Raw genomic sequence first — 26876 nt, 5'->3', positions numbered from 1 at the left:
CTACTGAAAACTGGATGATAAAAGTTTCCAGTCTGGTGTTTTGGTCTCAACTTTCCCTTTTTGTTTACAGAAACATCATAATTAATTTTATTTGTGGTTTCAGTTGTTTTGTTTATTTATTTTGGATATTTAAAACATCTTCCAGTTCCAGTGTTAAATGTCAAACTGCTCTTTTTGTCTTGTTTATGATGAAATAATTGAGTTTTTCTTTCCCGTTGCTTCTGTCTGATGCTAAGCTAACCCGGTCCTGGTTCTCTCTCATCCAGGTGTTCTGTCGAGCTCGTCGGAAAGCCCGCCAGCGGTGGTCCGTTACAGTAAGGACCAGCGGCCCACCACCCTCCCCATCCAGCCTTTCACCTTCCACCACCAGTTCACCTCCAAACCCCCTCAGCCCAAGCCTCTGCTGCCACTACTCACCGGCTACGTCTCTGGAATGCAGGCTCGCCCCGGTTCGGGGTCCGGGTCCGGTTCTGGAGGTCCAGTCGGTGAGGAAAGCGAAGAAGCAGCTGAAATCGGACACGGCTACCAGAGTTCCCGCAGCGCCGCTGGTCCTCCGACCGAATCAGTCCGGCCTTCGCCTCTAGGGAGCTACTCCCCGGTCCGCCTGCAGGGGGCGCCGAGCTCCGGCAGCTGCTCCACCTGCACCCCCAGCCCCAAGCCGGCACACAGCCTCTCCTGTCCGCTTTCGGCCGGACTCGGCTCGCTGCACACCCCGCCCGCTGGGAGGCAGGGAAACGGGTCGGTGCCGTCGACTCGCACGCCTCCGCCTTCGTCTCTGGGGGTGAAGCGAGGCGTGGTGCCGCCCACGCTGCCCGCTGTGCAGGGACAATGTCTCCATCATAACGGACCAGCACTTCACACCGACACCCTGAGCCCACTGGGCTGTCTGGACTCTGGAAAACTCTCAGACAGAGGAAAAGGATCTGGAAGCAGATCTCAAAATGGTGGGTTCCAAAATAAATCCGAAACTCTGAGACCTGGTACATCTGGCAAAACAAATATTTTATCAGTTTTTTTAGGTAGAAAAAGAAAAAAAGTAAATTTACACCAAAACTCTTAATCTCAGAAATTTTCTGAAAAAAATGAAATTTAAAAAAGTTGAATGTTTGTGAGAAAAAAACTCGGTTATTTTAAGATTAATCTCAGAAATTTTCTGGAAAAAGGAGAAAATGTTGGGACTCAAAATGTTGAAAATTGTCTAAAAAAAACTAACAAAAATTCTGAGTTACATAAATCAAAAATGTTCGACCTTTGAAACTCAAACATTTTCATCTGTTTTATAGAATTTTTTTTAGATTAATCTAAAATTTTCTGTTTTCTACAAAATTTTCCATGTTTCAAAGTCAGAACTTTCCAAGAAATTTGTGAGATTATTTTCAAAATTATATATTTTTTCCAGCAAATTTTTGACTTTTCAAAGTCAGAATTTTTCCTTTTTAAAAAAAAAAAAAATCTCTTAAATGTCTGAGTTTTGTCTTTGCAAATTTTCACCTTTTCAGCCACCTTGGTCTATCTTTTATCAGGGACGAACCGCTTATGGTCATGTCTCAGCTTTTCTGTCAGACTGCAGCCTGGGCTTTGACTAGGTCACTCCAAAATCCTCAGTGTTCTTGCATTCGGAGGTGGATTTGCAGCTGTGCTTTGAAACGTTGTGCGTAACCCAGGTGTGTTTGAGCTGGAAGGACATTTTCCTTCAAGATTTACTGCTGGAGAGAAAAATTAATGGTTCTGTCAGCTACAGCAGGCCAACGCATGCCCACATCATCACTCTACCACCACCGTGTTTCACTGTCGATGTGGTGGTCTTTTTCTGAAATTTTCTATGCGTCATGATAACATTTATTTGATTTAAGACATTTAAAACAAAAACAGAAGAAATCAGCAAGGGGGCAAATGCTTTGCTTTGGTTCTTTTATCTTTTTATCTGCTGTCTGTTACCTCTGAGCCTTTTCTTCCTATAAATAGTCAAGAAGTTTTCCGTAAAAAGGGAAATATTTTTTATGATCATGTTGGTTGCAGTTTTTAATAAATCATCTTCAGTGAATTCTGTGTTTGTTTAAAGGAGACCTATTATGCAAATTGTTTTTATATTTCCATTTGGGTCTCAACGTCTTCTAAAAACAGCCCAAGCTCTGAAAAGAGTCAGTCAGCCGTATATTTAGCAACAAGTTAATGTATTTTTTTTGTCTGGAAAATGAGCCGTCACACTCAACAGTCAGTGTGCCGTTACCTTGCCATCCTGTTACCTAGCAACCCTGGCCGAGCTACAGCATGTTTGGTCAGCTGGTTTTACCGCTGTATGCGCTGTACAATGGCTGTTGGAAAAGACAAGTGCTTTGCTGTTGACTTACCATTTAGAAACCGCTTGCTACATTCTTGCTGGTTGTGCAGGAGGCTCCACGTCTGCTTTTCAAAGATGAATAATTGTAAAATTGAGCATCCGTTTGCAGCCATTTCCACGTTTGAGTGTAGATATTGAGTTGGGGGACGTGGCCACATTGAGACGCCCTCAAACAGCTCAATCTGACTAAAATTTATTTATTTATTATTTAAGAATGATTTTGTGCAAAAAATATTTTAGTTTGGAGCCTCAGATATATTTGAAAATGTTCAAGGAAGCATAATAAATCAGCTTTAATACTGATGCAAACCTAAAAAGCGCTGCTGCACATTCTTACTGTTCTCTTTTCTCTCTTTTTCTCTTCCTTCTGCTCATGCATGCTGTTCGATGTTCCTCTTTCATCTGCATGCATGTTTCATCATTTCACTCCACAAACCTCCATTTATCCTCCGTCCTCACATCCCTAACCCGCTCCACCCACTCCCACAGCTCACCACCTCTCCCCCCAGGCTCTAAAATGGAGAGAGTACCGTCGCCGGAACCCCCTGGGCGTAGAGAGGGCCCCTGGGGGCCACTCTGCTGCCAGCATGGAGCTCAGGAGGGCTGGGGGCCCGCGCCCCGCCCGACGCAACGTGTTCGATTTCCCAACGGCTCCGACCTCGCTGGGTTGGCCCCATGGTGCTCAGGCTTCCTTAACCCAGGGGTGTCCAAACGTTTTCCCTGCACTGCAAAAACACAAAATCTTACCAACAACCTTTGGTCTCGTTTCCAGTGCAAATATCTTGGTACATATTAAACAAGACAAAACTAACTTTTCAACAAGATACAGGAGATTGTTTGAAGTCAGCAATTCCTTAATGATGAGAAAGTACAAGTTCTGCTTGAATTTTAATTAACTTATAATTTATGGGAAAAAAAAGTCTCGTCATAAGTGAAATAATCTGCCACTGGAAGTGGTACTTCTTGGGCAACATTAAGGAATTATTGACTTAAAACAATCTCCTAAATTTTCCTAAAAATGTACTTATGAGTTAGTTTTGCCTTATTTCAATGTACTAAGATATTTGCACTAGAAACCAGCAGCGTTGGGGCCCAAACCAGCAAATTTAAACTACTGGTGGGCCACAAAATTCATTAAATTAAAAATGGAAAAATATTCAACGGAGTATTAGGGCCACGCTAAGAATTTTTTTTTTTTTAAAAGTTTGAGAATAAAATCTAAATGATACTAAATTATCTTCATAATATTAAATTTCTTTATTTTCAAGTTTATTTTTGTCGGTCATATTATTAAATGTTTAATCAGTCAAATATTTACACATTTAAGCAGCAAGACTGCTTAAGGCACATTGTGATATAAAGCACTTGTCTTTGTGCTTTATGTCACAAACACAAGAAAATATAAACCAGTAAAACCATCTTACAGCTGACAAGTCAGAAAATGTTACATTTTAACGAGCGCCATCATCAAATTCATCAATACATCCAATATGTTGGTTAATATTCCATTTATTATGGTCCACAAAGATTCACAGCCACAGATTATTTAAAAAAAAACGTTGGGTGATCAATAGTTTTTGGTTCGATTTGCCAAATTTTTAACATTTTTGACTGGTAATCAAGGGCCAGACCAAATCATTTTAAGGGCCACAAATTGCCCCTTTGCCACATTTTGGACACCCCTACCTTAGACAGCATTATAAAGCTTAGAGAATGACCTAAGCCAACAGAGAGGACGTTACTAAGCAGGTCTGTTATGTTTTTATCTGTTTGTTGTTTGCAGCCGGTCAGTCGGCGAAGCTGCAGCAGAGCTACAGCGACTTCCTGCCGGATTATTTCTCCCTGACGGAGAAACCGCCGGAGGAGTTCTGCCTGTCGCCTGACGCCTCCACTTCCTCTTCCTGCTACTCCTCACAGTCCCACGTCTCAGTGGACCTGACGCAGAAGAGAGGTGCGGCGTCTGAAGGGTTAATTGTTAAACGTATTGATGAACCTTTTATTGTCTTTTCAATAACTAAAGGCAAACAGTTTATTTTTTCAATACACTGCAAAAACACAAATCTTACAGAGTATTTTTAGTCCAGTTTCTAGTGCGGAGATCTTAGTACACTTAAAATAAACTTAGTTATAGGGAACTTTTCAGCAAGATATAGGAGTTTGTTTTAAGTAAATAATTGCTGGAGTTGCGTAGTAACTAGTTAAGTTTATTCATATTTACTCGAGTAAAGTGTTTGAAAGAAATTTACTTTTAGGAGTACTTTTACTATGCTGTACTTTTTACTTGAACAATTTCATTATGAAGTATTTCTACTCTTACTGGAGTAAAATCTCTGGATTTTCTACCCACTGAATGAAAAACAAACATGTTTTAACCAAAAATTCACGAGACACAGACAAAAACACACCTGCAGTTTCTGTTAACGTTTTCTAAGTTTTTTTATTGAAAGAATTTACTTTGGAAATATTTTCTTTTGCCTGATTTTATTTATTATTTGTTGTTGCTTATATGAATTATTGTCATTTTTGTCCTTAAAATACCAAAATTTCCACTTAACTTTATTTGTGGATATAATTTTTAAATATTAAACAATTGATAATTTGATCAGTTTCTCAGTACTTGAATAGATATTTTACAAAGTACTATTTTACTCTTGCTTGAGTAATTTCTTGGATGGATACTTTTTACTTTTACTTAAGTAAAAATAAGTTGAAGTCATGCTTCTCTTACTTGAACTCTATTTTGAGCTCTCTGCCCATTTCTGGAACTTTATTTATCAATATCAGGAAATTGCCAAACTTAAAACAAGATTTTTTCTTCTTCCGGTTTCATAAGTGAAATAATCAGCCAGTGGAACTACGTAGATCTTTTCTACAGAAAGAAGAGTTGGTGAGATTTTGTTCGTTTCTGCGTTTCTTGTCGTACATCCAGGTTTGGTGAAAGCGGTGAACACCGCCGTGGATCTGATTGTGGCGCACTTCGGCACCAGCAGAGACCCGGACGTGAAGGTTGGTCACTTTGTTTTACTTCATGTGTACTGAGATATTTGCACTAGAAATTAGACAAAAATACTTGGCAGAATTTTGTTTGTTTTTTTTGCAGTGTGAGCAGCTAACGCTTCTCCTCTGCCTACAACTCCCAGAATGCTGTGCTGTTCTGGATCTGAGTTCATTGATTTATTGAAGTTTCTACCAGTTGCATTATCTACTTGTACTGATCATGTGTTTACTGTTATTACATTGTTATTGATTTATTATCCAGCCCTAATATCAAGGTATATTTGGTGTTTTTAAAAATTCTTTTAAATGTTTTTATAGAGGGAATCTTAAGTATGTTTGGATTAAATGCTGTGGTCAGGTAATTATTACTATGGTTTGTTAATGTTATAGTTTGAAATCTGTATTTACCACCAGGCCAAGCTGGGGAACAGCTGGGTGAGTCCCAACGTGGGGCACCTGATCCTGAAGTACCTGTGTCCGGCCCTGCGCGACCTGCTGCAGGACGGCCTGAAGGCCTACGTGTTGGACCTGATCATCGGGCAGCGCCGCTGTCAGCCCTGGAGCATGGTGGAGGCCTCCACCCAGCTGGGTGAGTCTGAATACCGACTATTAGGTGTTTTAGAACTTTATATATTTCAAATAGATGCTTCGAAGGTTTGGAAAGGGTTTGTTATGAGAACAACCTTTACTGGACGATAAACTGTCCCACAAGTTATCGCGATAAATGATAAATTCAAGTAATAGAACGACAATACGTTCCCAAAGATCAATAAACTTTAGATTATAATTAAAATTTAACACGGGAATTGGAAAACATTTTAAATATCCAAAATAAATAAACAGAAACGACAAATAAAATGAAATATAAACTCTGTAAACAAAATTGTCCTTCAAGAAATACTAGTTGAGACCAAAACACCAAACTGCAGATTTGTGTCATCCAGTTTTTTATACTTAGAAACTATGCAAACTGAAATCATTGAGTTAATTTCAATTTATCGTGTGATTAATTGATTCTTTATTGCGACTGGCGTAAGTGCAATATAACGTTTGATTAGAAGCCTAAATGTGGAAAATGTTATTTACAGTTGTTTCTGAAGTTAAATGAGATTGCGCTTTTTTTGTTTTAGGTTAGTTATAATATACACAATTATTAATATTTACTAAATATTAGGAAACATCCTCAAACACTCGGACAAAAAATTAAAAGCATTTCTTCAGAGATTTGTTTGTAACTTTCTATGTATATTATGTTTAAGCTTTTAATTTGAACTGGAAGGGAATTTACCTACACTTTGTTTGGATTGTTTCAATATAATGAAAATTTAATTTTCCTAATAGATCAATAACTCATTCATCTGCGTAACTGAAATAAAGTTATTGAAATTGGGGGATTGTTTTTGTTAAATTAGTGTTTTGTTCAGTCAGATGAATAAAGTGTGAGAAACATTTAAAAACATAACATTTTGTTATATTTTCATTTACCTGAATAATTGTGATAAATGACGGTGAATTTAAACGGACTTCTTTAGTTTATTTGTGTTGTTTTTATCTATTAAAGAGAACTTGGAAAAGTTTAAAAAGTGCTTGAATTTTGCCTTTAGAAAAATGTATAAATCCTGTACGTATTGCTGACAGCAGCAGCTGATTTATTGATCGTTTTTCCCTGCAGGGCCGTCCACTCGAGTTCTGCACAGCCTGTTCTCCAAGGTGAGCCAGTTCTCAGAGCTGACCAGCCACAGCATGAGGCTCAACGCCTTCGTCTTCGGCCTGCTCAAGTGAGTTCTTCAAGTTCGCCTGTTTTCTGTTGGCAGATTTTCACTCTCGCTAACCTGGTAGCTGCTAGGTAGAGGCTGGAGTAAAATGAAGTTATTTCAGGGCATGAGACGGATTCATTTTGGCTAATGGAGAAGACATGTTGAGAAGGTGGAATTTCAGAAAGAGCAGGAGATTCTTAAAGAGACAGAGGCCCAATTTCAAGGCATTAAATTACAATGTCAAATTTCTTTTAAATCATATTTTATATATATATCATTTTTATAACAATTGAAGTTAAGATATTTATTCAATTATGCTCTAAAATGGCAATATGTGCCTGGAATATACATTACAATGCTCTTTTAATGTCTTAAAATCTGTTTAAAACTAAACTGATTTAAACTAAGTCATGTGAATAATAAACAAAACCTAAACCTAAATCACGTGATTAATAAGTTAAATTCAATCACGTGATTAACAGCGGAAATCCTGAAAACATGCCAGCCTCTAGTGTAGTGCCGTTGCTTGTGTCCACTAGTGGAAGCCACTTGCAAAAGTAAATAAAAGTGAATAAAAGTGTCTTTCCTTGCATTTGTAATAAATGTATTTCTGTTTCAGCATGAAATCTCTGGAGTTCTGGTTTAATCACCTCTACACACATGAAGGTAACACCTCACTGGATTTTCTATATTTCAGTAGTTTTTTTATTCTTTCTGCTTCTCGTTCTGATGTTTCACTTTTGTCTTCCAGACATCATAGCGGCTCACTACAGCCCGTGGGGTTTCCTCCCCCTGTCGCAGGGGCCATGCAAGCCCCTCTTCGAGGAGCTGCTGCTCCTGCTGCAGCCGCTGTCGCTGCTCCCGTTCGACCTGGACCTCCTGTTCGAGCCGCACCTCCTCCAGAAGGGCCAGGAGCAGCTGCGGCGCAAGGAGCAGCTGCGCTCGGCGGGGCCGTCCAGCCGCTCCACCTTCCAGCTCATGAGGGGCTGGAGCGCCACCGTCGGCGACGTGACCCGGAGCGAGAGGCCGGGGCTGAGGCGCGAGGGAACATGGCCGGGCATGGAGCGGGACGGAGCAACAGCGGCGGCGAGTCTCTGGAAGGAGAGGGCGAAAGACGTGAAGGAGCGAGACCGGAGAAAGGAGAGGGATCCTGGGGACAAGCAGGCCGGCTGGTGGTACCAGCTCATGCAGTCCTCCCAGGTCTACATCGACCAGTCCGCCGAGGGATCCAAGTTCGTCAAGGCTGAGAAGAGGAAGAAATCCTCGGAGAGGCGGCAGAACCAACCACCACCAGCAAGAGAGGGAGTGGTGGAGGGCGCGGAGTCCGAGGGCGAGCGAGGGGCGAGCGGAGGGGAGTCCAGAGGAAGGCCGTCGTGGATGGGCAGCCCGCCGGAGTCCGTCCTCAACCGGGAGAAAGACCCGAATGCGGCGGAGGACATGGGGGCTGAAATCCGGGAGGAGAGCCCCTCACAGGGGCAGAGTCTGCGCTGGGGGCGCCTCTTCGGTTCCACCGTCGGTTCTCCTCAGAGAGCGGAGTCAGCCGAGCTCAGAGCCAGGACCCAAAAGACGAGGTGAGAGAAGTAAAAAAATATTTAAAAAGTCTAAAAGTAATCCCTTAAAGAGCCCCTCTTCTCATACCAACACGTCGACACCAGATGCTTTATGGACAACCCTGAGTGTGTGTCTGGCAGCCACAGAACCGCTGATCATAACATGAATATTAAACGGGCAGCATAATGTAAAATCAATGTTTTCGAGCATTTCATCATGTTATAATGTTATTCCCTCATCAAAACCATAACTGGAGTGATGCCTTGATTCTTCCATGCATGTTTGAGAAATCCTTTAATCTCCATGGCAACCATTCAGCTGTGGAAAACATCTGATGGACCTAGCCCCGCCTTCAAGGTGCAGCTCATCCTCTCTTTTAAATCATACTTGACATATTTAATATTTTTATAACAACTGAAGGTAACAGTTATTTTATTGTGCTATAAAATGGCACCATGTGCCTGGAAACCATTTACTGTGTTCTTGTTGGTTGTGTAGGAGGCTCCACTTCTGCTTTTCAGAGATGTTTGGTTGTATGATTACGCATCAGTTTGCAGACATTTTCACGTTTAAACGTTGCAGTATGGGTGAGACGTCTTCATTGCATTCTGTGTAGCCTCACTATGGCTGAAGCTACACATGATACGCTGCTAATATACCCTTGCTAGCTTTTTTTTGGTTAATTTTCTTTTTCTCTTCTGAACAAACTTTTTCCCCTAATTTAGCTCCATATTTATATTTCTACTCCAGGCCTCCATCAGGTTGGCTCTCCTTGGACCGGTCTATTCTGGACCTCGTTGCTGTGACCATTGGAGCGGGCGGTGCGAAGAAGGCGGAGCCTCCAACTACACCGACTCACGGCCAGACAACGACGCCGCCTCCGCCAACTGAAACTAAACAATCGTCTTCTTGGTAAACACATTTCACATGTGCCAGAATATGTTGCAACTGTTTTCACCGGAGACTCTTTTTTTTTTTTTGACCATCTGTTGCATTTCTTCAGAATCGCTCATGTTTTCACATGTTTGCATGTATGAGGCAGAGGCATGATGTTATCTTGCCTCTCACCCAGTGACCAATGGAAATATCCTGCAAGCATAAGCACGTTTAGACAATGAATGGATGGATTTAGTTATTTAAAACTTAATTCAGTTTCTTGTTTTGCTTTTTTCAGTGAAGTCCGAGCATTGTGCCATCACCTAGCCACTGACCCTGGCCAGCTGAGCTTCAATAAGGGCGATGTCCTGCGGGTTCTGAGGAAGGCCGACCCCGACTGGCTGCTCTGCTCGCTGGGCTCCACCCGGGGTTTGGTCCCCATCATTTACGTGACGCTCAGCAGTATGGAGGACAGCCGCAGGGGGACCGGACTCAGCCAGCTCTGATCAGACTCTGTTAGCGAACGAACACTAAATCACGAAGAAGACGCACTGACGTGTGCGAGGTCCAGTCACAAACTCGCAGTCAAGGTAACATCCAGAAAAAAGACAGCATGCTTACATCCAAACGAAAACCAAAAGAAACGACGACAAACGAACCCAAAGACTCTCCGACGCTCTTCTTCTCGACACATAAACGCTTAGCTGTGCTAGCATTAGCATTCAGCCAGGATATCACTCATCTGGACACAATGTGAAGGAAAATTCACCACACCTGGCTGCTCTGTCGCTGTGCTGTTTTAATGTTGAGCCACAAATCATCATAAAGAGACTTTCTTTGAGATTCTGTTGCTTGTTAAGTGCTGGTTTTTATTTTTATTCCCATGGAAAACAATAATCAAGGAGAAAAGCAGGAATTTACTCTTTAAAATGTTAATTTTACTGCAGAAGTTTGTTGAAATCCAGATAAAAAATAATAATTTGGAGTCTTTAAGTTTAATTCAGCTTGAAGGCGCCTCCCTCTCTGCTGTGCTGCAGGCTAAGCGGCCCCTCCCTGCAGATTTGCACATTTCAATGTTTCTTTTACAGCAAAGTTGTAGATTAAACAAACAAAATGAGAAATAAAGTCACAGAAGCTTCCGGTTTCTACCTTAAAAGCATGAAATCTTGTTTCCTTCTGCAGCGATTGTGCTTCACTTTTACAACCTGACAGTTCTGGGGACGACTGTAGTGAGTTTTATGTCTGTATTTAATCTACTGGTACATACTGTAAATGCATTTATGGCTCATTTACACAACCTGTATTTATTTATTCAGCTATTTAAGTAACAAAAGCTACAATCTAAGGTTCATCAGTTTGGATATTCTTCAGATTTTGTCATATTTTGTATTTAAAGGGGGAAATGTTTTTGCCTTAAAGCACTTAAGAGGGGGGAGAAAAAGACGATGAACCACCTTATATTGGTCCTGATATTAGAATATATTTTCTATGTTATTTCACTTTTTCCCCACATTTCTGTAAAGATACTAGACGTGGAGATTTTTGGATGTTTAAAGGGAAACGTGTGAAATGTAGCCTTAGATAAGGTCCTCTAATACAAACCGATTATTAAAAGTGGCAACATTAATGTAAATTTATTAGATAAAAGAATGCTGGCATGTTTTTTTGTGTTTCATTATTGTACAGTTTTTATTTCTAACATTCAATTGTGTTTGAATTGTAAATATATTTAAACTCTTGGGGTTTGTTTTTGCCATAGAGCTCTACAGTATGTACGTATGAATGTCATTAATGATTTATCAGTGCATTTCATATTTGATACAGAAAGTATAAGCTTTAGATTTAACGCTAACACGCTGCTGACTCTAATCCGTGTCGTCCTGGAGGTCAGAGTTCACATGTGACCCATAAACGTGGTGGTGATTCAGCCAGAGGAAGCAGGAAGGAAGGATTGCTGCTCTTCGTCTCGCTGGCTGCCTGTAAATACCTTCAGCATCAGTGACACCGCTCCTCTGTCCGTGTCGAGCCTATACGATGTACGGCATTATCAAACTACTATGGATGTTAAATAACAAAGTGCTCATGTGATCACAAACTCATCCGGCTCCTGTGTCTTTATTTATGGGCAGTTTCCCACCTGTACACTGCGAAAACACAAAATCTCACCAGTTATTTTTTGTTTCTATTGCAAATATTACACTTGAAATGAGATAAAACTAACAAAGTAACTTTTCAGCAAGAAATAGGGGCTTGTTCTAAGTCAGTAAGTCCTTAATATTGTTTCTTTTTTTTAAATTACCAGTTCCATATTATTTCACTTATAACAAAACAGAATAGCAGCAAATAATGCAAATATTTAATATACTTGGGAGAAAGAGTTTGTCCTCTGGCAGCCATCTTGAAAAATTGGTGTCATTCTGAACATAGACATGAATATGTATCAAAATTATTTGTTTGAAATACCTACAGTAAAAGATTTTGTCTTTTTATATCTCGAAATGAAAAATGCAGGTAGAATTATGGAATTGTGTCAATATGTTAAATGCCAAAAAGCGATTGATCAAAATCAGTTTTATCAAATGTGCATTGTGCCCCAAAACAATGAAGTAATCACATCAAAATGTTGGAAATGTTGTCTTATAGTGTTTTCTTTCATTTCCAAATATGTTAGTGTGTTAGAGAATAACAGGTATTAACTTAAAATACTTTGTAGAACGGCGCTTTTTGAAGTTCAGTCCATTTACTCCTATTAGCTTAGCGGCAGATCTGTCACATTCAATATGGCGGATGCAACGAGAAACGGCCTAGCCGCTCAACGAGGCGACTACGATGAAAAACCTTCCACCTGAGGGGTGAACATGCTAACTTTTATGGTAGCTAACCTGCGACCATCTTGAAAAATAGACGGCATCCTGAAACTCAACCTGCTAACGAGAAATATGAATAACATATGGCCTGAGGGGTGAACATGTTACATGCTAATTTCTTTGACAACCAAAACGGCGGCCATCTTGAGACATGGACTTCATTCCGAAATTCAATCGGTCCAGCTAATAGGAAACGTGTAGGTGAGCAGCATGCTAACTTTTATGTTTGTATTCACACTTGACAGACTTTTACTGTAATAAGGTGCACTGTTTTATAGGTTTCTGAGTTGAGAATATTTAACAGCAACATTTCAAAGAGAGCAAATAAAGCGTTTAAAGCAGAAGGGCGCTTTTTGTAGTTTAACGTTCCGTTATGATGTTCTGTTTTATTTTTATAATGTTCTGTGTTGCATCCACAAAACTACAAAAACCCGACATGTACTACACTGATGCAAATGATGAAACCTACCTTAATGTTTTAGCTAGAGCAAAAACGCAATATTACCACTAGATGGCGCCATTATTCTACTCTTTATCCCCTAAGACTTGACGTAAAACAAAATACACCCAACTCTTCTACTCTTTAGACACAACGGCTTTTTAATCCACTTTACCTGATCTGATTTACATCAGATCTGTTAATTAGAACCGGGTTATTCGCTGCTCATTAATCTGAATATTTTAATTGAATTTCTTTAAAATCTGAGGCAAAAATTGCGCTCATGTAGGACTACTTCAACATGCTTTTACTCAAGTAAAACTAACAAGTAGCTGTCAAAAAAGAAGTACTGAGTAACTACAGTGGAATATTTGTGCAATTGTAGATAAAAATAAAAAGAGCAGCAAACTTCTACCAAAACACTGAGAAATTTTAGATTAATCTCAGTAATTAATAATAAAAAACTTGGTAAATGTATCTAATTGCCACTCAGTTCCATTTAGCACACAACTGTAAATAAATAGATTTCTCTTTCAGTGTCATTGGTGGCAAAAATATGGACTATAAAAATATTTCATAAAATTTTTTTTATCTACCTAAGGAAAGCTTTAATGTTACACTTTAGATAAGTGCAACATCTCAAGTAACCATCAGTATTTATGCTCATTATGAACTTTAATGTTGTTCAAAAGGCATAATGCTGTCACAACACATGGAGGCCACAAGAGGGCGCTGGAGACTAGAATAGTCTCCAGAACAGTTAGCAACGTTAATCCAAAGCATCGTTGGAAATGAGATTTGGCACTGAAGAAGAGTTACAGAATCAGCAGCCTCTTTTTAATTTCTAATTTTCTATTATCAGTTTTGATTGTAAATATATAAGGTTGATTCTCTGCTGTTTAAGGGGATTTTTGGAGGTTTATTGAGAGGGTTTAAATTCACAATCAGTCAATTAAGTTTTATTTGAAAAGCACATTTACGCAACAAGGCAGTTCAAATGCTTTAAATAATAAAAACACAAAAATAGTTATAAAAATATCAGACAGCCACCAGTTAAGAAACCAGTACCAAATATTACATCATTACACATCAAATATGCTGGTCAATGTTTCCCTTCTTTTTAAAAAAAAATCTCTTTCTCTTTCTCACTGTTTATTTAATGTCACATGCTGTTTTTATTTTAATTATATAAAGCACTTTGAAATGCCTTGCTGCTGAGAGGTGCTATACAAATAAAATTTGATTGATTGATTGATTGTTGTCCACACATTTGGCCGTTTTTTATGACTTGGAGGTGGTGGAAGATTATAAGACATTACAGGTTAGACTCAAGATGTTCAGTGTTTACAAAAGTTAGCAACTGTATAGATTTACCAGGGTGCTAAACATGGTTTTCTGAGAAAAACAATGTCCACATGTCATGTAAAAAGATAATTGTTTTTGGAATCATTAGGTCCCAATCAGCCCAAATATCAAAGACGAATTAATAATGCATGCCATGCAAGAGTTTGGGTCTTGGGTGGTTACAAAGAATGTGAAAGGTGAAGGCAATAGTAGTGCCTGTGGTCACTGAAACCCTCAGAGTAATGACCCCTAAACTAGAAGAGTGGCTCAAACAAATACCTGGAGAAACATCAGACTTCTTGATACAGAGAAGCACACCTTTGGGAACTGCTAATATACTGTGAAGACCACTCACGCACCAAGGCCTGTGGTAGAGGACCCAAGCTTTTTGTAAATTTAATTTCCCTTTTAAGATCAATAAAGTATTTTTGGAATTTGAAAGAAGGGATAACTAGTCATGGAGTAATACAAAATTACAAAATAAAAAGCATTTATTTAAAAAATATTTAAAGTGCCAAACATATCATGTGTGTTACTGTTTGCACAAAACTTTAAAGATTGATATTTTGTCGTTATCTCAATCTGCATACATGCAGATTGTCTAGGCAGTCTAAATTGTCTATTGGCAGGTCCGTCAGCCAACCTGCCATTAAACAAGTTTTTGATTTTATGATATAAAGCATTTTGAACTCCCCTGCTGCTGAAATGCGCTATACAAATAAACATGATTAATTGATTGAACAGAGGAAGTGACAACCATCTAACTGTTGCCTCTTAATTAATGAAAAATGTATGATAAACTATTTAATTTTGAAATATTGAATGAAATGTAAGTTACAAAATATTACTCAAATAAATTTTTCTTGTTCTTGAAAAAAAAATCAGACCTTGTGAATTCTCCTTTTGTTGATACACGAATGATACAAAGCTCTACATCACGATGTCACCAGGTGACCTTTGACCCCATCCAATCACTGAATAGATGCTTAGAACAGATCAATGTGTGGATGTGCCAAAACTTTCTCCAGCTGAACAGAAACAAAACTGAAGTTATTATCTTTGGACCTAAAGATGAGCGAACCAGAATCAATGCTCAGCTTCAGTTATTACAACTAAAAACCAGTGATCAGCCCGAAACCTGGGAGTAGTGATGACCTCTGACCTGAACCTTCAGAGCCACATTAAGACAGTCACAAAGTCGGCCTTCTATCACCTGAAGAACATCTCTAGGATTAGAGGACTGATGTCTCAGCACGATCTAGAGAAACTCATCCATGCGTTTATCTTTAGCCGCATTGATTACTGCAACAGCGTCTTCACAGGTCTGACTAATAAATCAATCAAACAGCTGCAGCTGATCCAGAAGCTGCTGCTGCTGTTCTGACTAAAACCAGGAAGATAGAGACATAACACCAGTTTTAAAGTCCCTCCTCTGGCTCCCTGTAGCTCAGAGAATAGACTTTAAAATACTGATGTTAGTTTATAAATCACTGAACGGTTTGGCACCACAATACATTAAAGATCTGTTATTGTTGTACCAACCGTCTAGACCCCTCAGATCTTCTGGTTCTGGTTCTGCTCTGCATCCCCAGAACCAGAACCAAACGAGGTGAGGCAACATTCAGCTTCTATGCACCACAGATTTGGAACAAACTTCCAGAAAACTGTAAAACAGCTGAAACACTGACTACCTTTAAATCTCAACTTAAAACCCACCTGTTTAGAGTTGCTTATGGCTAAATTAGGGTTAGAGTGCCGGTTTTGATGTATTCCATGTTTTTATGTCTTTAATGTTTTTAATTTCTTTTTATTTCTTTTCTACGTTTTAATGATGTAAAGCTCCCCGATGTAAACGTCCCAGTTAAACGACGTTTAACTGAAGTCCTACAGGGTTTAGAGTCCCAGTTGACGGCATTTCAACTAAAACCCTAGAGGTTGGAGTCCTTGTCAAACGGTGTTTTTGACTAAAGTCCCTGAGGGTTAGAATCCCAGTTAAACAACGTTTAACTGAAGTCCTAAAGGGGCTTTAATGTTTTTATCTTTTTTTTAAAAATCTCTTTCTCTTTCTCACTGTTTATTTAATGTCACATGCTGTTTTTATTTTAATTATGTAAAGCACTTTGAAATGCCTTGCTGCTGAAATGTGCTATACAAATAAAATTTGATTGATTGATTGATTGATAATGTTTCAAAAGCAACTCTAAACAGGTTTTAGTCTAGATTCACACAGACTCAGTGTCTCGGGTGTTTTGCAGTTTTTTGGAAGTTTGTTCCAGGTTTGTGAGCGTAGAAGCTGAATGCTGCTTCTCCATATAAATTTACCCATAATTTTACTTGCCTCAAAATGAAGGAATTATTTACTTTAAACAAGCACCTATTGCTAAAAAAATTACTTACAAGCTAGTTTTGTCTTATTTAAAGTGTACTAAGACATTTGCACTAGAAACTGGGCCAAAAATACTTTATAAGATTTTGTGTTACTCCAGTGCAAAAAAAGTGAGCCATTATTTCTCCATAAGACCAACCAAAGCAAATAAAAAAAGGAAGAAGTTAAAACTATGTTTTTATAATTAACTTTGAGGCATTTTGAAATAAATACAACCAGCTGCATTTTCTGCATGCAGGAAGACCTGCAGGTGTCTCCAATATAAAGTTACGCTTTCTTCTGTGGAAAAATTAAACCTGGCTTAGTTGGAAGACCATCGTTGTGGCTCAGTGTTTATTTGGTGTTTCAGGCTGACTTTTGCTCCGAGCCATTTCTCACAATCGCATTCTGCAACCACCGAGGTTGAACATTAGCAGGTCTGTTGGGGCACAAAAAGGTTTTTGTTCAGGGAAATTCTCAGGAACCTTGTTTTACTCTAACACAGTTTTCTTCTGAGGAACTCCTTCTGCCTGTGAGGCACTAGTATGTGGGATGAAATTTGAATAAACCTGAAGGTCTGCCAAGTTGCTCTGCTAATATAAAGTTGGCAGCTTTTGCTCAAATTCATGTCACCTTGCTTCTGTTTGATCCAGTAACTAAAGCAGACAGATATCTGATGTTTCACTTAGCAAAGATCTCTAATTTCTGTCAAGTTTTGCAGTGGTATAAAACATAAAGCTAGTAATATAGGATCTGAATGACAGAATGAACCAAACAGTAGAAGAAGAAAGGCATTTAATTCTTACATAAAAGCATTTGAATTTACCAGAGAAACTGTATAAAATGCGATATTATTTGAATATTTCACTGAGGGAAACGGTCTGTAATGGTTGTACTTCATCTAAACTGTCAGCCATGAACGTTTTCCTGGACCTGTCCATCAGGACTGACAGGTTCTACCGTGGCGTTCCGCAGGGTTGATTTCTGAGCCCACTCTTGTTTTCTTTTTTTCATCCTTCTATTATCTGCCGTCAGTCAGGGTTTTTCCAACATTTATCAAGTCTATGCTGACTTACAGTTGTATTTATCTTCTAAGCCTCAGGAGATGGAAAGATTGCCCAACTTACTCCACTGTTTGACGTGAGTCAGTTACTGATTCCTCTAATTATCTTGTTTTAAATGTCAACAGACCTTTAAGAAGAACAAAGAATAGGACAAAATACTGGGTTTACATCCATATTTGTTCACATTGTGTCAAATTTCTTATGTGTGCACAAAGTCCTGACCAAAAAAGCTGATTCTGATTCTTCATAACAGCAAAAAGGAAATCTAAGCTATATTTCATTCCTCTTTTTGGCTTTCTTGTTAAATCTATGTTTTGCCAAATTTTCAAAGAAATATTTCTACATCATGATTCATGGTTTCAACTTGAATTTCTAGAGAAAATAGTTATTGCACCAACAATGGCACTGTCTTGAAAATGACCAATTTTTCAGCTCCAAACCAGTAAATCCAGTAAACCAATCCCACTGATTGTGTTTTCATTTCACTGTCTCACAGTAAGTTTTTTTGTTTTATTTATTTTACTCAGGTTGTGAAACAGTTGGTCTCTGCAACTTTATTTTTCTGACTCTGTAGACTTTTAAAAAGCATTTAAAAACGTTTTGTTTTGTCTTGGTTTATGATGTTATTCTTTAATTCAAGCTATTTTATACAACATTTTATTTATTTACATTTTATTGGGCCATTGGCGTGTGTAAACTGCTTTCCCATTTTTTCCACCACAGTGGAAACTTTCTAATGAAAGAAAATGAAAACATTTCTCCGGTCTGCACTTGTATCAAATTCAAACATTCTCGCATCTTTTTGGGTGCAACAGAAGACAGAATAACACAAAAAATACATCTTTAGCTTTTTCACACAGTGTATGTAGTGATGCTATGAGGATTATTAAGAAATTTCATTTCTAGTAGATAACAGTGTCATCTGCAAAGAATCAAACACAAGCTTCTGGGGAAAATAAAAAGGTTTTAATTAGAGATAAAAATTCACATCAGTTACAATACAACTTCCTTTGACTAAAACATAGGCTAGCTTATGTGGCTACACATGTGTTAGCTTAATTTAGCCATCTAAGCTAATACATGCTAGCTTAAATGGCTACACATTTAACATATCTCTCTTTGAAAGACTTTTTACAAACAGGAAAGCAGTAAAAAAAAAAATTCCTTCAGGATGTTTTTAGATTGCAGCTCAAATTGACATATTTTTATAAAGATGAAATGAAAAAAACAAAAGGCTTTATTTCGGTAACAGGAGAAACGTTTAGCTGGATTTGTGTCAATCACTTGGTGTTCTCAGGGAACCAGAGGCTTTTTTATTCACGCTTCACTCCAAAACAGCGATTGCCCTGGAAAAACACAAAAACATGAAAAGAAAAATTTAAGAATTTCTAAAATACCATGTCTTTTATGTTCAGCTCTGCAGGAAGTTGTGCAGAAAACTCCAAAAGCATGTTTTTCCACAGCAGAAAAGTCTATAAGATTTATAGAAGCCATTAAAATATCTGCAAACCATTAACAAAAGAACAGTGATGATGAAAATGTATCTTTCTGTAATCCCTTCATGCTTTGGCGTCTTCACACCATGAGTCACAGCCATTTGCGGTTTTACACCCAATTGAAGTGAGGTGAGGCTTGTCAAACCTTCAGCTAGAACAAACACTAAAACCAACACTGGGTGTCACTTTTCACCATAAATGTTCAGAAATTTTTAGAAATATTTCCCGTCATACAAACTTTAATGGGAAAAACAATCACTGTTTTGTGCAAAATCAATGAAATTTATATATTGTTTGTCTAGTGACTTAAAATCCAAATAGTAACTTTTAATGATTTGATATTCAAGGTAAAAAATGTAAGCATGCAAAAACAAGAGAGTAAGCATTGATAAATGTATAATTAGATTTTTTAAAAATAAAACTTCATTTAGTTGCCAAACATTAATTGCTGTTTCAAAAAACAAAATAAAAATGATTTTTTTTAGCTAAATTTAAATATATGATAAACTGAACCAATAAAAGTGGAAATTACCAGCTGTTTCACTATAAAATAATAATTTAATGGATAATCTGTTCTTTATTGTAGTGAAACACCTGGACATTCCTAATGATTATGTTAAACTTTAACCTGAAGACAAACTGAAACAAAAACAAAAGGTTATCTAAGTCAATAAAAGGTTCATGTCTTTGAAAGTGCTTATAATAAGAAAAGGTGCTTGAGTTCACTTTTTATTGATCTAATCAGAGAATAAATAATTAGATACGTCCTGAAACTAGAACTATTAGAGATCATGGCAAAGATTCAAATGTGTAACTCTGTGCTTTTATCAGTGTCATAAAAACACAAATAAAAAACATGTAGAAAATTTGAAAAACTTTGTTTTGAAAGGAAAGTGAGTTGGCAGGTTAAAGCCATCAAAAATAAAATATTTTTCTTATTTATGACTAAAATTCAGACCAGAGTCCTTTTCCAGGCATCCGCCATATGGAGTTAGAGATTAGGGTGATGGCAAAGAGGCATTCCCACCTCAAAGAGTTGGAGAGAAATGCTATTAAGATTTTGTGTTTTTACAGTATAAACATAAAATTCCAGTCAAACAGGCTAAGCGATAGAAACTCTTGTAAGAAAAGTTGAAACTCAAGCGCTGCATCTTGGAATATTTCTGTTTAGATAAAAAATTACATTTTACAATACAAAACAAAAATCAAGACACTCAGTTAAATGAGAACCTAGGTGAGTTACCTGGTACTTCTGCTTTTTGCATCTTTTCTTCAGGAGATCCACGTGCGTCATCACGTCTTCCACCCACCTTTCTTCCTTAGTCGGGGCGCAGAGTTTTCTCCCATGTCTGGTCACCAGGCTGCAAGAACAACCAAAGCTTTAGCTTCTGGTTTCTACTCGCTGATCAGATGGACAGGATATAATAAAAACTCACATTGTGGCATCAATCATGCAGCCTTTGGCCTGTTCACGGTAATCTGCAATCAATCTTTTGTCGATTGGTTTGTCTGCTACCGACAGGCAGCAGTCCACGGGAACCTGCGCCTCAGTCACTGAAGGGCAGAAAATTATCACATCAGAATTTTATTCTTCATTAGACTTTTTTTGAAAATTTACTGTTTTTTCTAGTAAAACTTTTGACTTTTCAAGCTCAGAAATTTTCTTTTTTTTTCTAGGAAATTTCTTAGATACCGTATTTTCCGTACTATAAGGCGCACCTAAAAACCATCAATTTCCTCAAAAGCCGACAGTGCGCCTTATAATCCGGTGCGCCTTATATATGGACCAATATTGAGTCACAGCAAGTCTAGCAACTGCGGTAAGCAGCCGCCGACAAATCTGGGAAGAGAGACAGAGTCTGCGGCGGCAGCGTGTCGGTTGGTCGGTGTTACCCAGAAAGCAGTTGGGCACAATATGGCAACACCAACACCGTGAGTGAAACCATGACTGGGGCAGACTACTATATAAAGCACTCGGGGACCATTTCTTTATAAATGTGGATGTGTAATAATAGAGTACGGAACAAATCGGCAACCCAAACTGAAGCATCTATTCTATGCGCCTTATATATGAAAAAAGTTTTAAAATAGGCCATTCATTGAAGGTGCGCCTTATAGTGCGGAAAATACGGTAATTTAAAAATTTGAGTTTTATTTTTCTAGATTTCTGAGTTTCCTCACTTTTGATTTTTGAAGCGCAAACATTTCCTGTTTTTTCTAGAAATATTCTGTGATTGATCTTTTCAAACTTAGAAATGTCCTTGTTCTGTGGAAAATTTCAGAATTTCTTTCTAGCAACCTTTTGACTTTTAAAGCTCAAAGTTTGTTTTTTCTAAAAAAAAAATTTATCAATCTCAAAATTTCTAAGTTTTTTTCTAGCAAATCTTTCACTTTTTAAGTTCAGAAATGTTCTTGTCTTTCTAATTTAAATTTTTTGATTAATTTCAAAATTTTTGAGTATCTCCTATCAAACCTTTGACCTTCCAGTCTCAGAAAGGTCCTTGTTTTTTGTAGAAAATGTTTGAGATTTTTCCAGGACATTTCAGATTTTTGGAATAAATAAATTTACTCCTCCTTTTTTCTATCTACAACGGCCCTAAAACTTTGTCATAATTTTGCAAATCTGCAATGAAAACACTTTTTTTGAGTCATGTGATCAACATCCAGATGTTACTACTGGCAGAAACGACAAAAAGGACGACAGGAAATGGTAGAAGGATGATGCCAGTCCATGTTTTTTAATGACTTATCGCTTAAACAAACATATTCACGTGTAATTTCAATTGATTTTCTTATTTAACAGGAACACTCCATTTGAGAAATTATAATTTGTCAACTTATCAATACACTTTTGAGCACATTTGTAAACAAACTGTCGCCGCCTCGGACTGAGCAGTCTCTTGGCTTCAGACTGACAACAGCTGAGGGGAATTTAACTTTTTCAGCCTCCTTGTGACATGCAGAGCGTAACAAACCCAGGTGGGTGTGTTTGTGATCATCTACAGTCCGAACTGTTTGTCAGATTTTCCCCCACAGGAGTTTAGTTAATGTAAAACTAACACAGAGAGATTAAAGCTGTTGCAAAACACCATTGTCTGCTTTTCTCTCCCTTTGAGATTACGAATGCATGCGAGGTGTGGAGGGCTGGTACTTTCCAGGCCTTCTCAGGTTTTACTGGTGATGTTTTATAACTGATGTGTGTGAAACGGCGACGCGAGCACGTAAAATTATTTTTATGTTTTGGTTACTAGTTTTTAGCCACTAGTGACCATTTGTATTTGCAGTTTTTTTTAAAAATGTGAATATTTCTTCATATATTATGCTTTTTAGGCTTTCTAAACTTTTAAATAAACAGCAAAACATTGCAAGTTGTGAAAATAACAGGAAATTAAAGCTGTGAAAACAACAGGAAACAATATGCTCTCCAAATCTAGACGCGTTCAGAAGCATGACTGAAACGATGCCTAAACATCAAGTTAAATTGCTAAATTGATATTTAAACAGTCAGTGCAAAGTGAAATAAGTTTCTGTTATTTCTAGCTGAGGGGAAATCCAGCACCACAACTTGAAAGATGCAAATCTCTCTCTTTCAATTCGCTTTATTGTCCTTCTTTCTCAACAAAAGGACTTTAGTACAAAAACATTTACTTTTTATGTCTAAGGCATTTTTTTCTCCCCTATTTCCATACATACATTTAATAAAAGTGAGATTTTGTGTGACAAAAGCAGAAATATTTCAAGCAGAAACTTGAAACGCTGAAGCATTAAACCGAACCAAAGTGCTGTCTTTAATTCTGTCAACAACTTTCTGAAGTTTGGATGAGTTTCAAGTGAAGTTTTTCTTTAAACCTCTGCTTCCTTCCTTCCTTTCTCTCTTTTATCTTTCTTCCTTTCTTTGTGTTTTTTGTCTTCCTTTCTGCTTTTCAGATTAACAGAGTAAAATGTCTTGTTGACTCACCTGCGGAGCAGCAGATGATGAAAAAGATGCAGAAGAAGAGCTTGGCATCGGCCCAGGGAGTCATGTCTGCGGTCGCTCTGGAGGCTGACGAACTCGCTTCTCCTAGCAACACTAAAGGAAATCCGGCAACTGAAGGTCTCTGAGCTCGAGCTTCTGGCTTTATAGCAGCGGTCACTTTCAGTTTCCTTTTACAATAACCTGATCCCTGTGGAAAAACCCCACTCCTCTGACCAGGCAGGAATTTATTATCCTTTACAGAGCTCTAACCAGAGCCAATTCTTGATCTTGAATATATATTTGCACAGTAGCTCTATGGTTTTGTTAGGAATAAAAGCCTGAGGAAAATGCCAACTCAAAGGTTATTTTCACAAAACTTTATCTGCAACCTTTGCTTGTTTTCCGACTTTAGCAGTTTTATCATCTCATTTGTTCCCAGCAGAAATCAGTTTCTGAATGTGTGAGAGCTTTATTAGGGGCTTCCTACCTTCTGTGCACTGCAAAAACACGTCGTAACAAGGAATGTTACGACGTTGTAACACCGAAACAAACAGTGTTTGCACTTTTTATTGCAAATATCTTTGGACTCTTGAAATAAAACTAACTTAAAATTAACTTTTTAGCCAGAAATCTGAGCTTGTTTAAGTAAATAATTCCTTAATATTGATTAAAAAGTTCTAGTTCCACTTAAAAAAATTATTGACTTAAAACAAGCTCTTATATCTTGCAGAAAAGATATTTGTAAATTAGTTTTGTCTTGTTTCAAGTGAACTAAGATATTTGCACTAGAAACGAGAGAAAAATAATTGGTAAGATTCTGTGTTTTTGCAGTGTACTGGTCTGTAAACAAAGCAATGCTGTTTTAATTCGATGAGCATTTCCATTGACACAAAATTACGAAAAATTATAAAATAAATGTAATTAATGGAAACGTGCCAAGATTTTAGATAAAAAGTGTTCCTTTTAGCCGTTTCTTTTGCAAAGCTGCAACAGAAACACGTTTTTTCCAAATCGTGATCGTCTGCATGTTACTACTGGCGAAAACGACAAAGAAGACAACAGGAAGTAGTTCATTTTTTTTACTGATTTCATCACATGAACAAATTTATTTACGTGGGATTTTATTAGCGTTTCTTACTTGAAGGTAATTGCAAAATTGTGTTTTGCTCATGTTTGTGTTTTTTATAGCCAGAGAAATCGAAACAAACAGTGTGACATGTTTTCCATACCTGAATGATTCAGTCAGTAGCTGCATTTCCATTACAAACAAAATCTTCATCGAAGGAAAACAAGGTGATTTCCAAAGCTGAAAGATGTGCATCATCTTTCAGCTGGACTCTTTGGAAAACTTTTAGGTCTGTTTCTTATAACTTTAAGATGTTGTTCATACGTGCAAATGCAAGAAAATGTTGGAAATTTGACTAAAGACTGATGTTGTTTTGATGAAAATGAAGAAGAAGTGCTTCTTCTACACTTCACTACTTCTCAATTCTCAGGAGAAACTGCGTCAGCCTTTCTTCTTAGCTGCAAACATACAGAATCTTCCTGGAAATACTAACATTTATTTTATTTGCTTTTATTACTGCATGTTTGTGCTTGATAAGACAATCCAAGGCTCGAGTTTGGTAACACGTCCCATCTCAGATTAACACGGCAATCATTTCCCGCACTTTAACACACAAAAAGTGTCTCCAACTTTTATCCATAGATGCAAAACTGTAAAGATAAATACACTGCAAAAACACAAAGTCTTACAAAGTATATTTAATCTAGCTTCTAGTGCACTTGAAATGAGACAAAACTAACTTACAAGAAACCTTGCAGCAAGAGATAGGATTTTATTTAAGTCAATTTCTTAATATTGATGGAAAAAGTTCTAGTTCCATTGGCAGATTATTTCACCTATAACAAGACATTTCTTTCCATGCTATAAATGAATAAACTTCCAATAAAACTGGCACCTTTTTGTCCAGTTTTTATCTAAAAACTAGACATAAATACTTGGTAAGAATTTGTGTTTTTGCAGTGTAAGAATGGCAAAGACAACATGTTGAAACTGGGCTGATATTTCTGTTTGACATTAAAATCATTCAGCAGCTGCGTATATTAACGCTGCAGTAGTTGAGTAGATTACATGTGTCAGAGCTTCAGTGCAAGAACAAAACAAGCTGCTTCCTTCACTGTCTGGCTGCTGGACAGAACTGAAAACAACCCTGACAGAAAAACTGCAACTAAATCCTTGAAATGTGAGGGAAGTTGCTGACTTTAGAGGAAAGTGAGAATTTCTACTCTTCTGTTTTCTGTGAACGCCGGACTGCAAATGTTTCCTGTTACATTTAGCATTTAACACTTCCGGAAGATATAAAAATCCTACATTGAGCAGAGGGTTTTTGGTCTGTTTTTAATTAAATAAAACCAGAATTGATCAGTTCGATACTTACACGTAACATTTGCAACAGAAAACTAAAAGGAAAAATAAAAGAACCGGATCACATAGGTGTGTACGCCCTTAAACAGTTTCCCTGGAACGGTGAGTTGTTTTTCCGCCATTAGCACATTTAGAAGCAAGTACATAAGAATGATTGACAGCGCTAAGACCTGCCTCCTGACTCTGATTGGTTGGTTTTGGTCGGGAGTGTTGCTTTTCTTCAGACGGCGATAGTAGCTCACAGAACAGGTGGAGGAAATCAATCGTTTCCCAGATTATCTATCTTTTAACAAACTATTGTGACACAGTGACAGTTTTAACAAATACTTTAAAAAAAAACTTTATATAAAAGTTACATACTGCAGCTTTGAGTCAGCAGCGTGTTATTCTTTTCACCGCCACCATAAAACTGATTTGGAGCATCTGAATTTCTTTTTTCCCAATCTGACCAGTGGCATAAAGCTTTAGCAGCAAATTAAACTTTTTTTTTTCTCTCTGTCGAAACCTCAAGTATCAGTCAAGCAACTTCAAATTCCAAAATATTTTTGATCCCAAAGGGAATTTTAAGGTCCGTGTCTCCTGTGAGACATGCCTCTGGGTAAACCATTACTTCCTGGTTGCACATTTATGCTTAAATAAAAGCTGCTTTACATTTTTACATTTTAATCATGAACAAAATAAGTAGACTGAATGCTTAAATTGAACCAAAAGACGATTCACACTTGCACAACCAGATCATTGCATTTTTATTTGTTTTTTCAGATTTTTCCTTTGAATAAGTGACATTTGCAGGATTTATTTCACGTTGGAGGTGGAAGAAAAGTTTTAAAATATTATTTTTTACATCACAAAACCTGACAGACTTTTCAACTGCACATCCGGTGGTAACAGTTTCAAGATTTCAACACAGAAATAATATCAACACACTCACTGTTTTCTGAATCTGCTTTTTTGGTCTAGTTTCTAGTGCAAACATCTTAGTGTTGTTTTATTTCAAGAGTAACAACATACAAGTAACTTTACAACAACATATAGGAGTTTAAGTCAGTTATTCCTTAATACTGATGAAAAAATACTAGTTCATTAGCAGATTATTTAAATGTTTGCAGTGTTATAAGTGTATAAATCTGTAACCAGTACTATTTAAAGTTAATATTAATGAATTATTGACTTAAAACAAGCTCACATATTTTGCTGAAAAGTCACTTGTATGTTAGTTTTGTCTTATTTCAAGATATTTGCACCAGAAACTAGACAAAATAAGTTTCTACTGCAAAATTACTTAAATCTTTTTGCAGAGCCCCTAAGCTTTTTCACCATTTAATTGTGCTAAATCCCTCACACTACAACTCCTCCTGACTGTACTTCCTTGCACTGATTTGTTTATTTTATTTGA

At 37.6% G+C, this 26876-nt stretch overlaps 2 protein-coding genes across 6 annotated transcripts in view; one reads left to right on the top strand and one right to left on the bottom strand.

Moving 5' to 3' along the window:
• The window catches only part of rusc2 (RUN and SH3 domain containing 2), a 30322-nt gene extending 18701 nt beyond the window's left edge, over positions 1–11621 (top strand). For 4 of the 5 annotated variants that reach the window (XM_008417735.3, XM_008417738.3, XM_008417736.3 and 1 more), the window contains exons 4-13: positions 267–944; positions 2831–3019; positions 4125–4292; positions 5271–5347; positions 5753–5927; positions 7011–7116; positions 7715–7761; positions 7847–8666; positions 9397–9558; positions 9821–11621. In XM_008417735.3, the coding sequence (XP_008415957.1) occupies positions 267–944; positions 2831–3019; positions 4125–4292; positions 5271–5347; positions 5753–5927; positions 7011–7116; positions 7715–7761; positions 7847–8666; positions 9397–9558; positions 9821–10028 (2630 nt within the window). In that variant the 3' untranslated portion in view covers positions 10029–11621. The remainder of the gene's footprint in view (positions 1–266; positions 945–2830; positions 3020–4124; positions 4293–5270; positions 5348–5752; positions 5928–7010; positions 7117–7714; positions 7762–7846; positions 8667–9396; positions 9559–9820) is intronic. The other variant, XM_008417740.3, reaches the window with a different exon arrangement.
• Positions 11622–18545: 6924 nt separating this feature from the next.
• Positions 18546–23314, bottom strand: LOC103469798 (monocyte chemotactic protein 1B-like). Its single transcript, XM_008417741.2, has 4 exons — positions 23056–23314; positions 20534–20651; positions 20341–20458; positions 18546–18947 (listed from the first exon to the last, which is right to left on the bottom strand). The coding sequence occupies exons 1-4, from the start codon at positions 23117–23119 to the stop codon at positions 18915–18917; spliced, it is 333 nt and encodes a 110-aa protein (XP_008415963.1). The 5' UTR covers positions 23120–23314; the 3' UTR covers positions 18546–18914.
• Positions 23315–26876: the final 3562 nt, after the last annotated feature.

This window comes from Poecilia reticulata, chromosome 9 (assembly GCF_904066995.2).
Source record: "Poecilia reticulata chromosome 9, P_reticulata-male-v2, whole genome shotgun sequence".
NCBI lineage: Eukaryota > Metazoa > Chordata > Actinopteri > Cyprinodontiformes > Poeciliidae > Poecilia > Poecilia reticulata.
This window is presented reverse-complemented; position numbering and strand designations above follow the sequence as displayed.

Excerpts from the sequence above, each read along its gene's own strand:
- LOC103469798 (XM_008417741.2), bottom strand. The coding sequence starts at position 23,119 with ATGACTCCCTGGGCCGATGCCAAGCTCTTCTTCTGCATCTTTTTCATC. Across the intron at positions 20,652-23,055 it reads CATCATCTGCTGCTCCGCAG|TGACTGAGGCGCAGGTTCCC; the intron begins GTGAGTCAACAA and ends TCTGCCCTTCAG. Across the intron at positions 20,459-20,533 it reads TGCATGATTGATGCCACAAT|CCTGGTGACCAGACATGGGA; the intron begins GTGAGTTTTTAT and ends TTGTTCTTGCAG.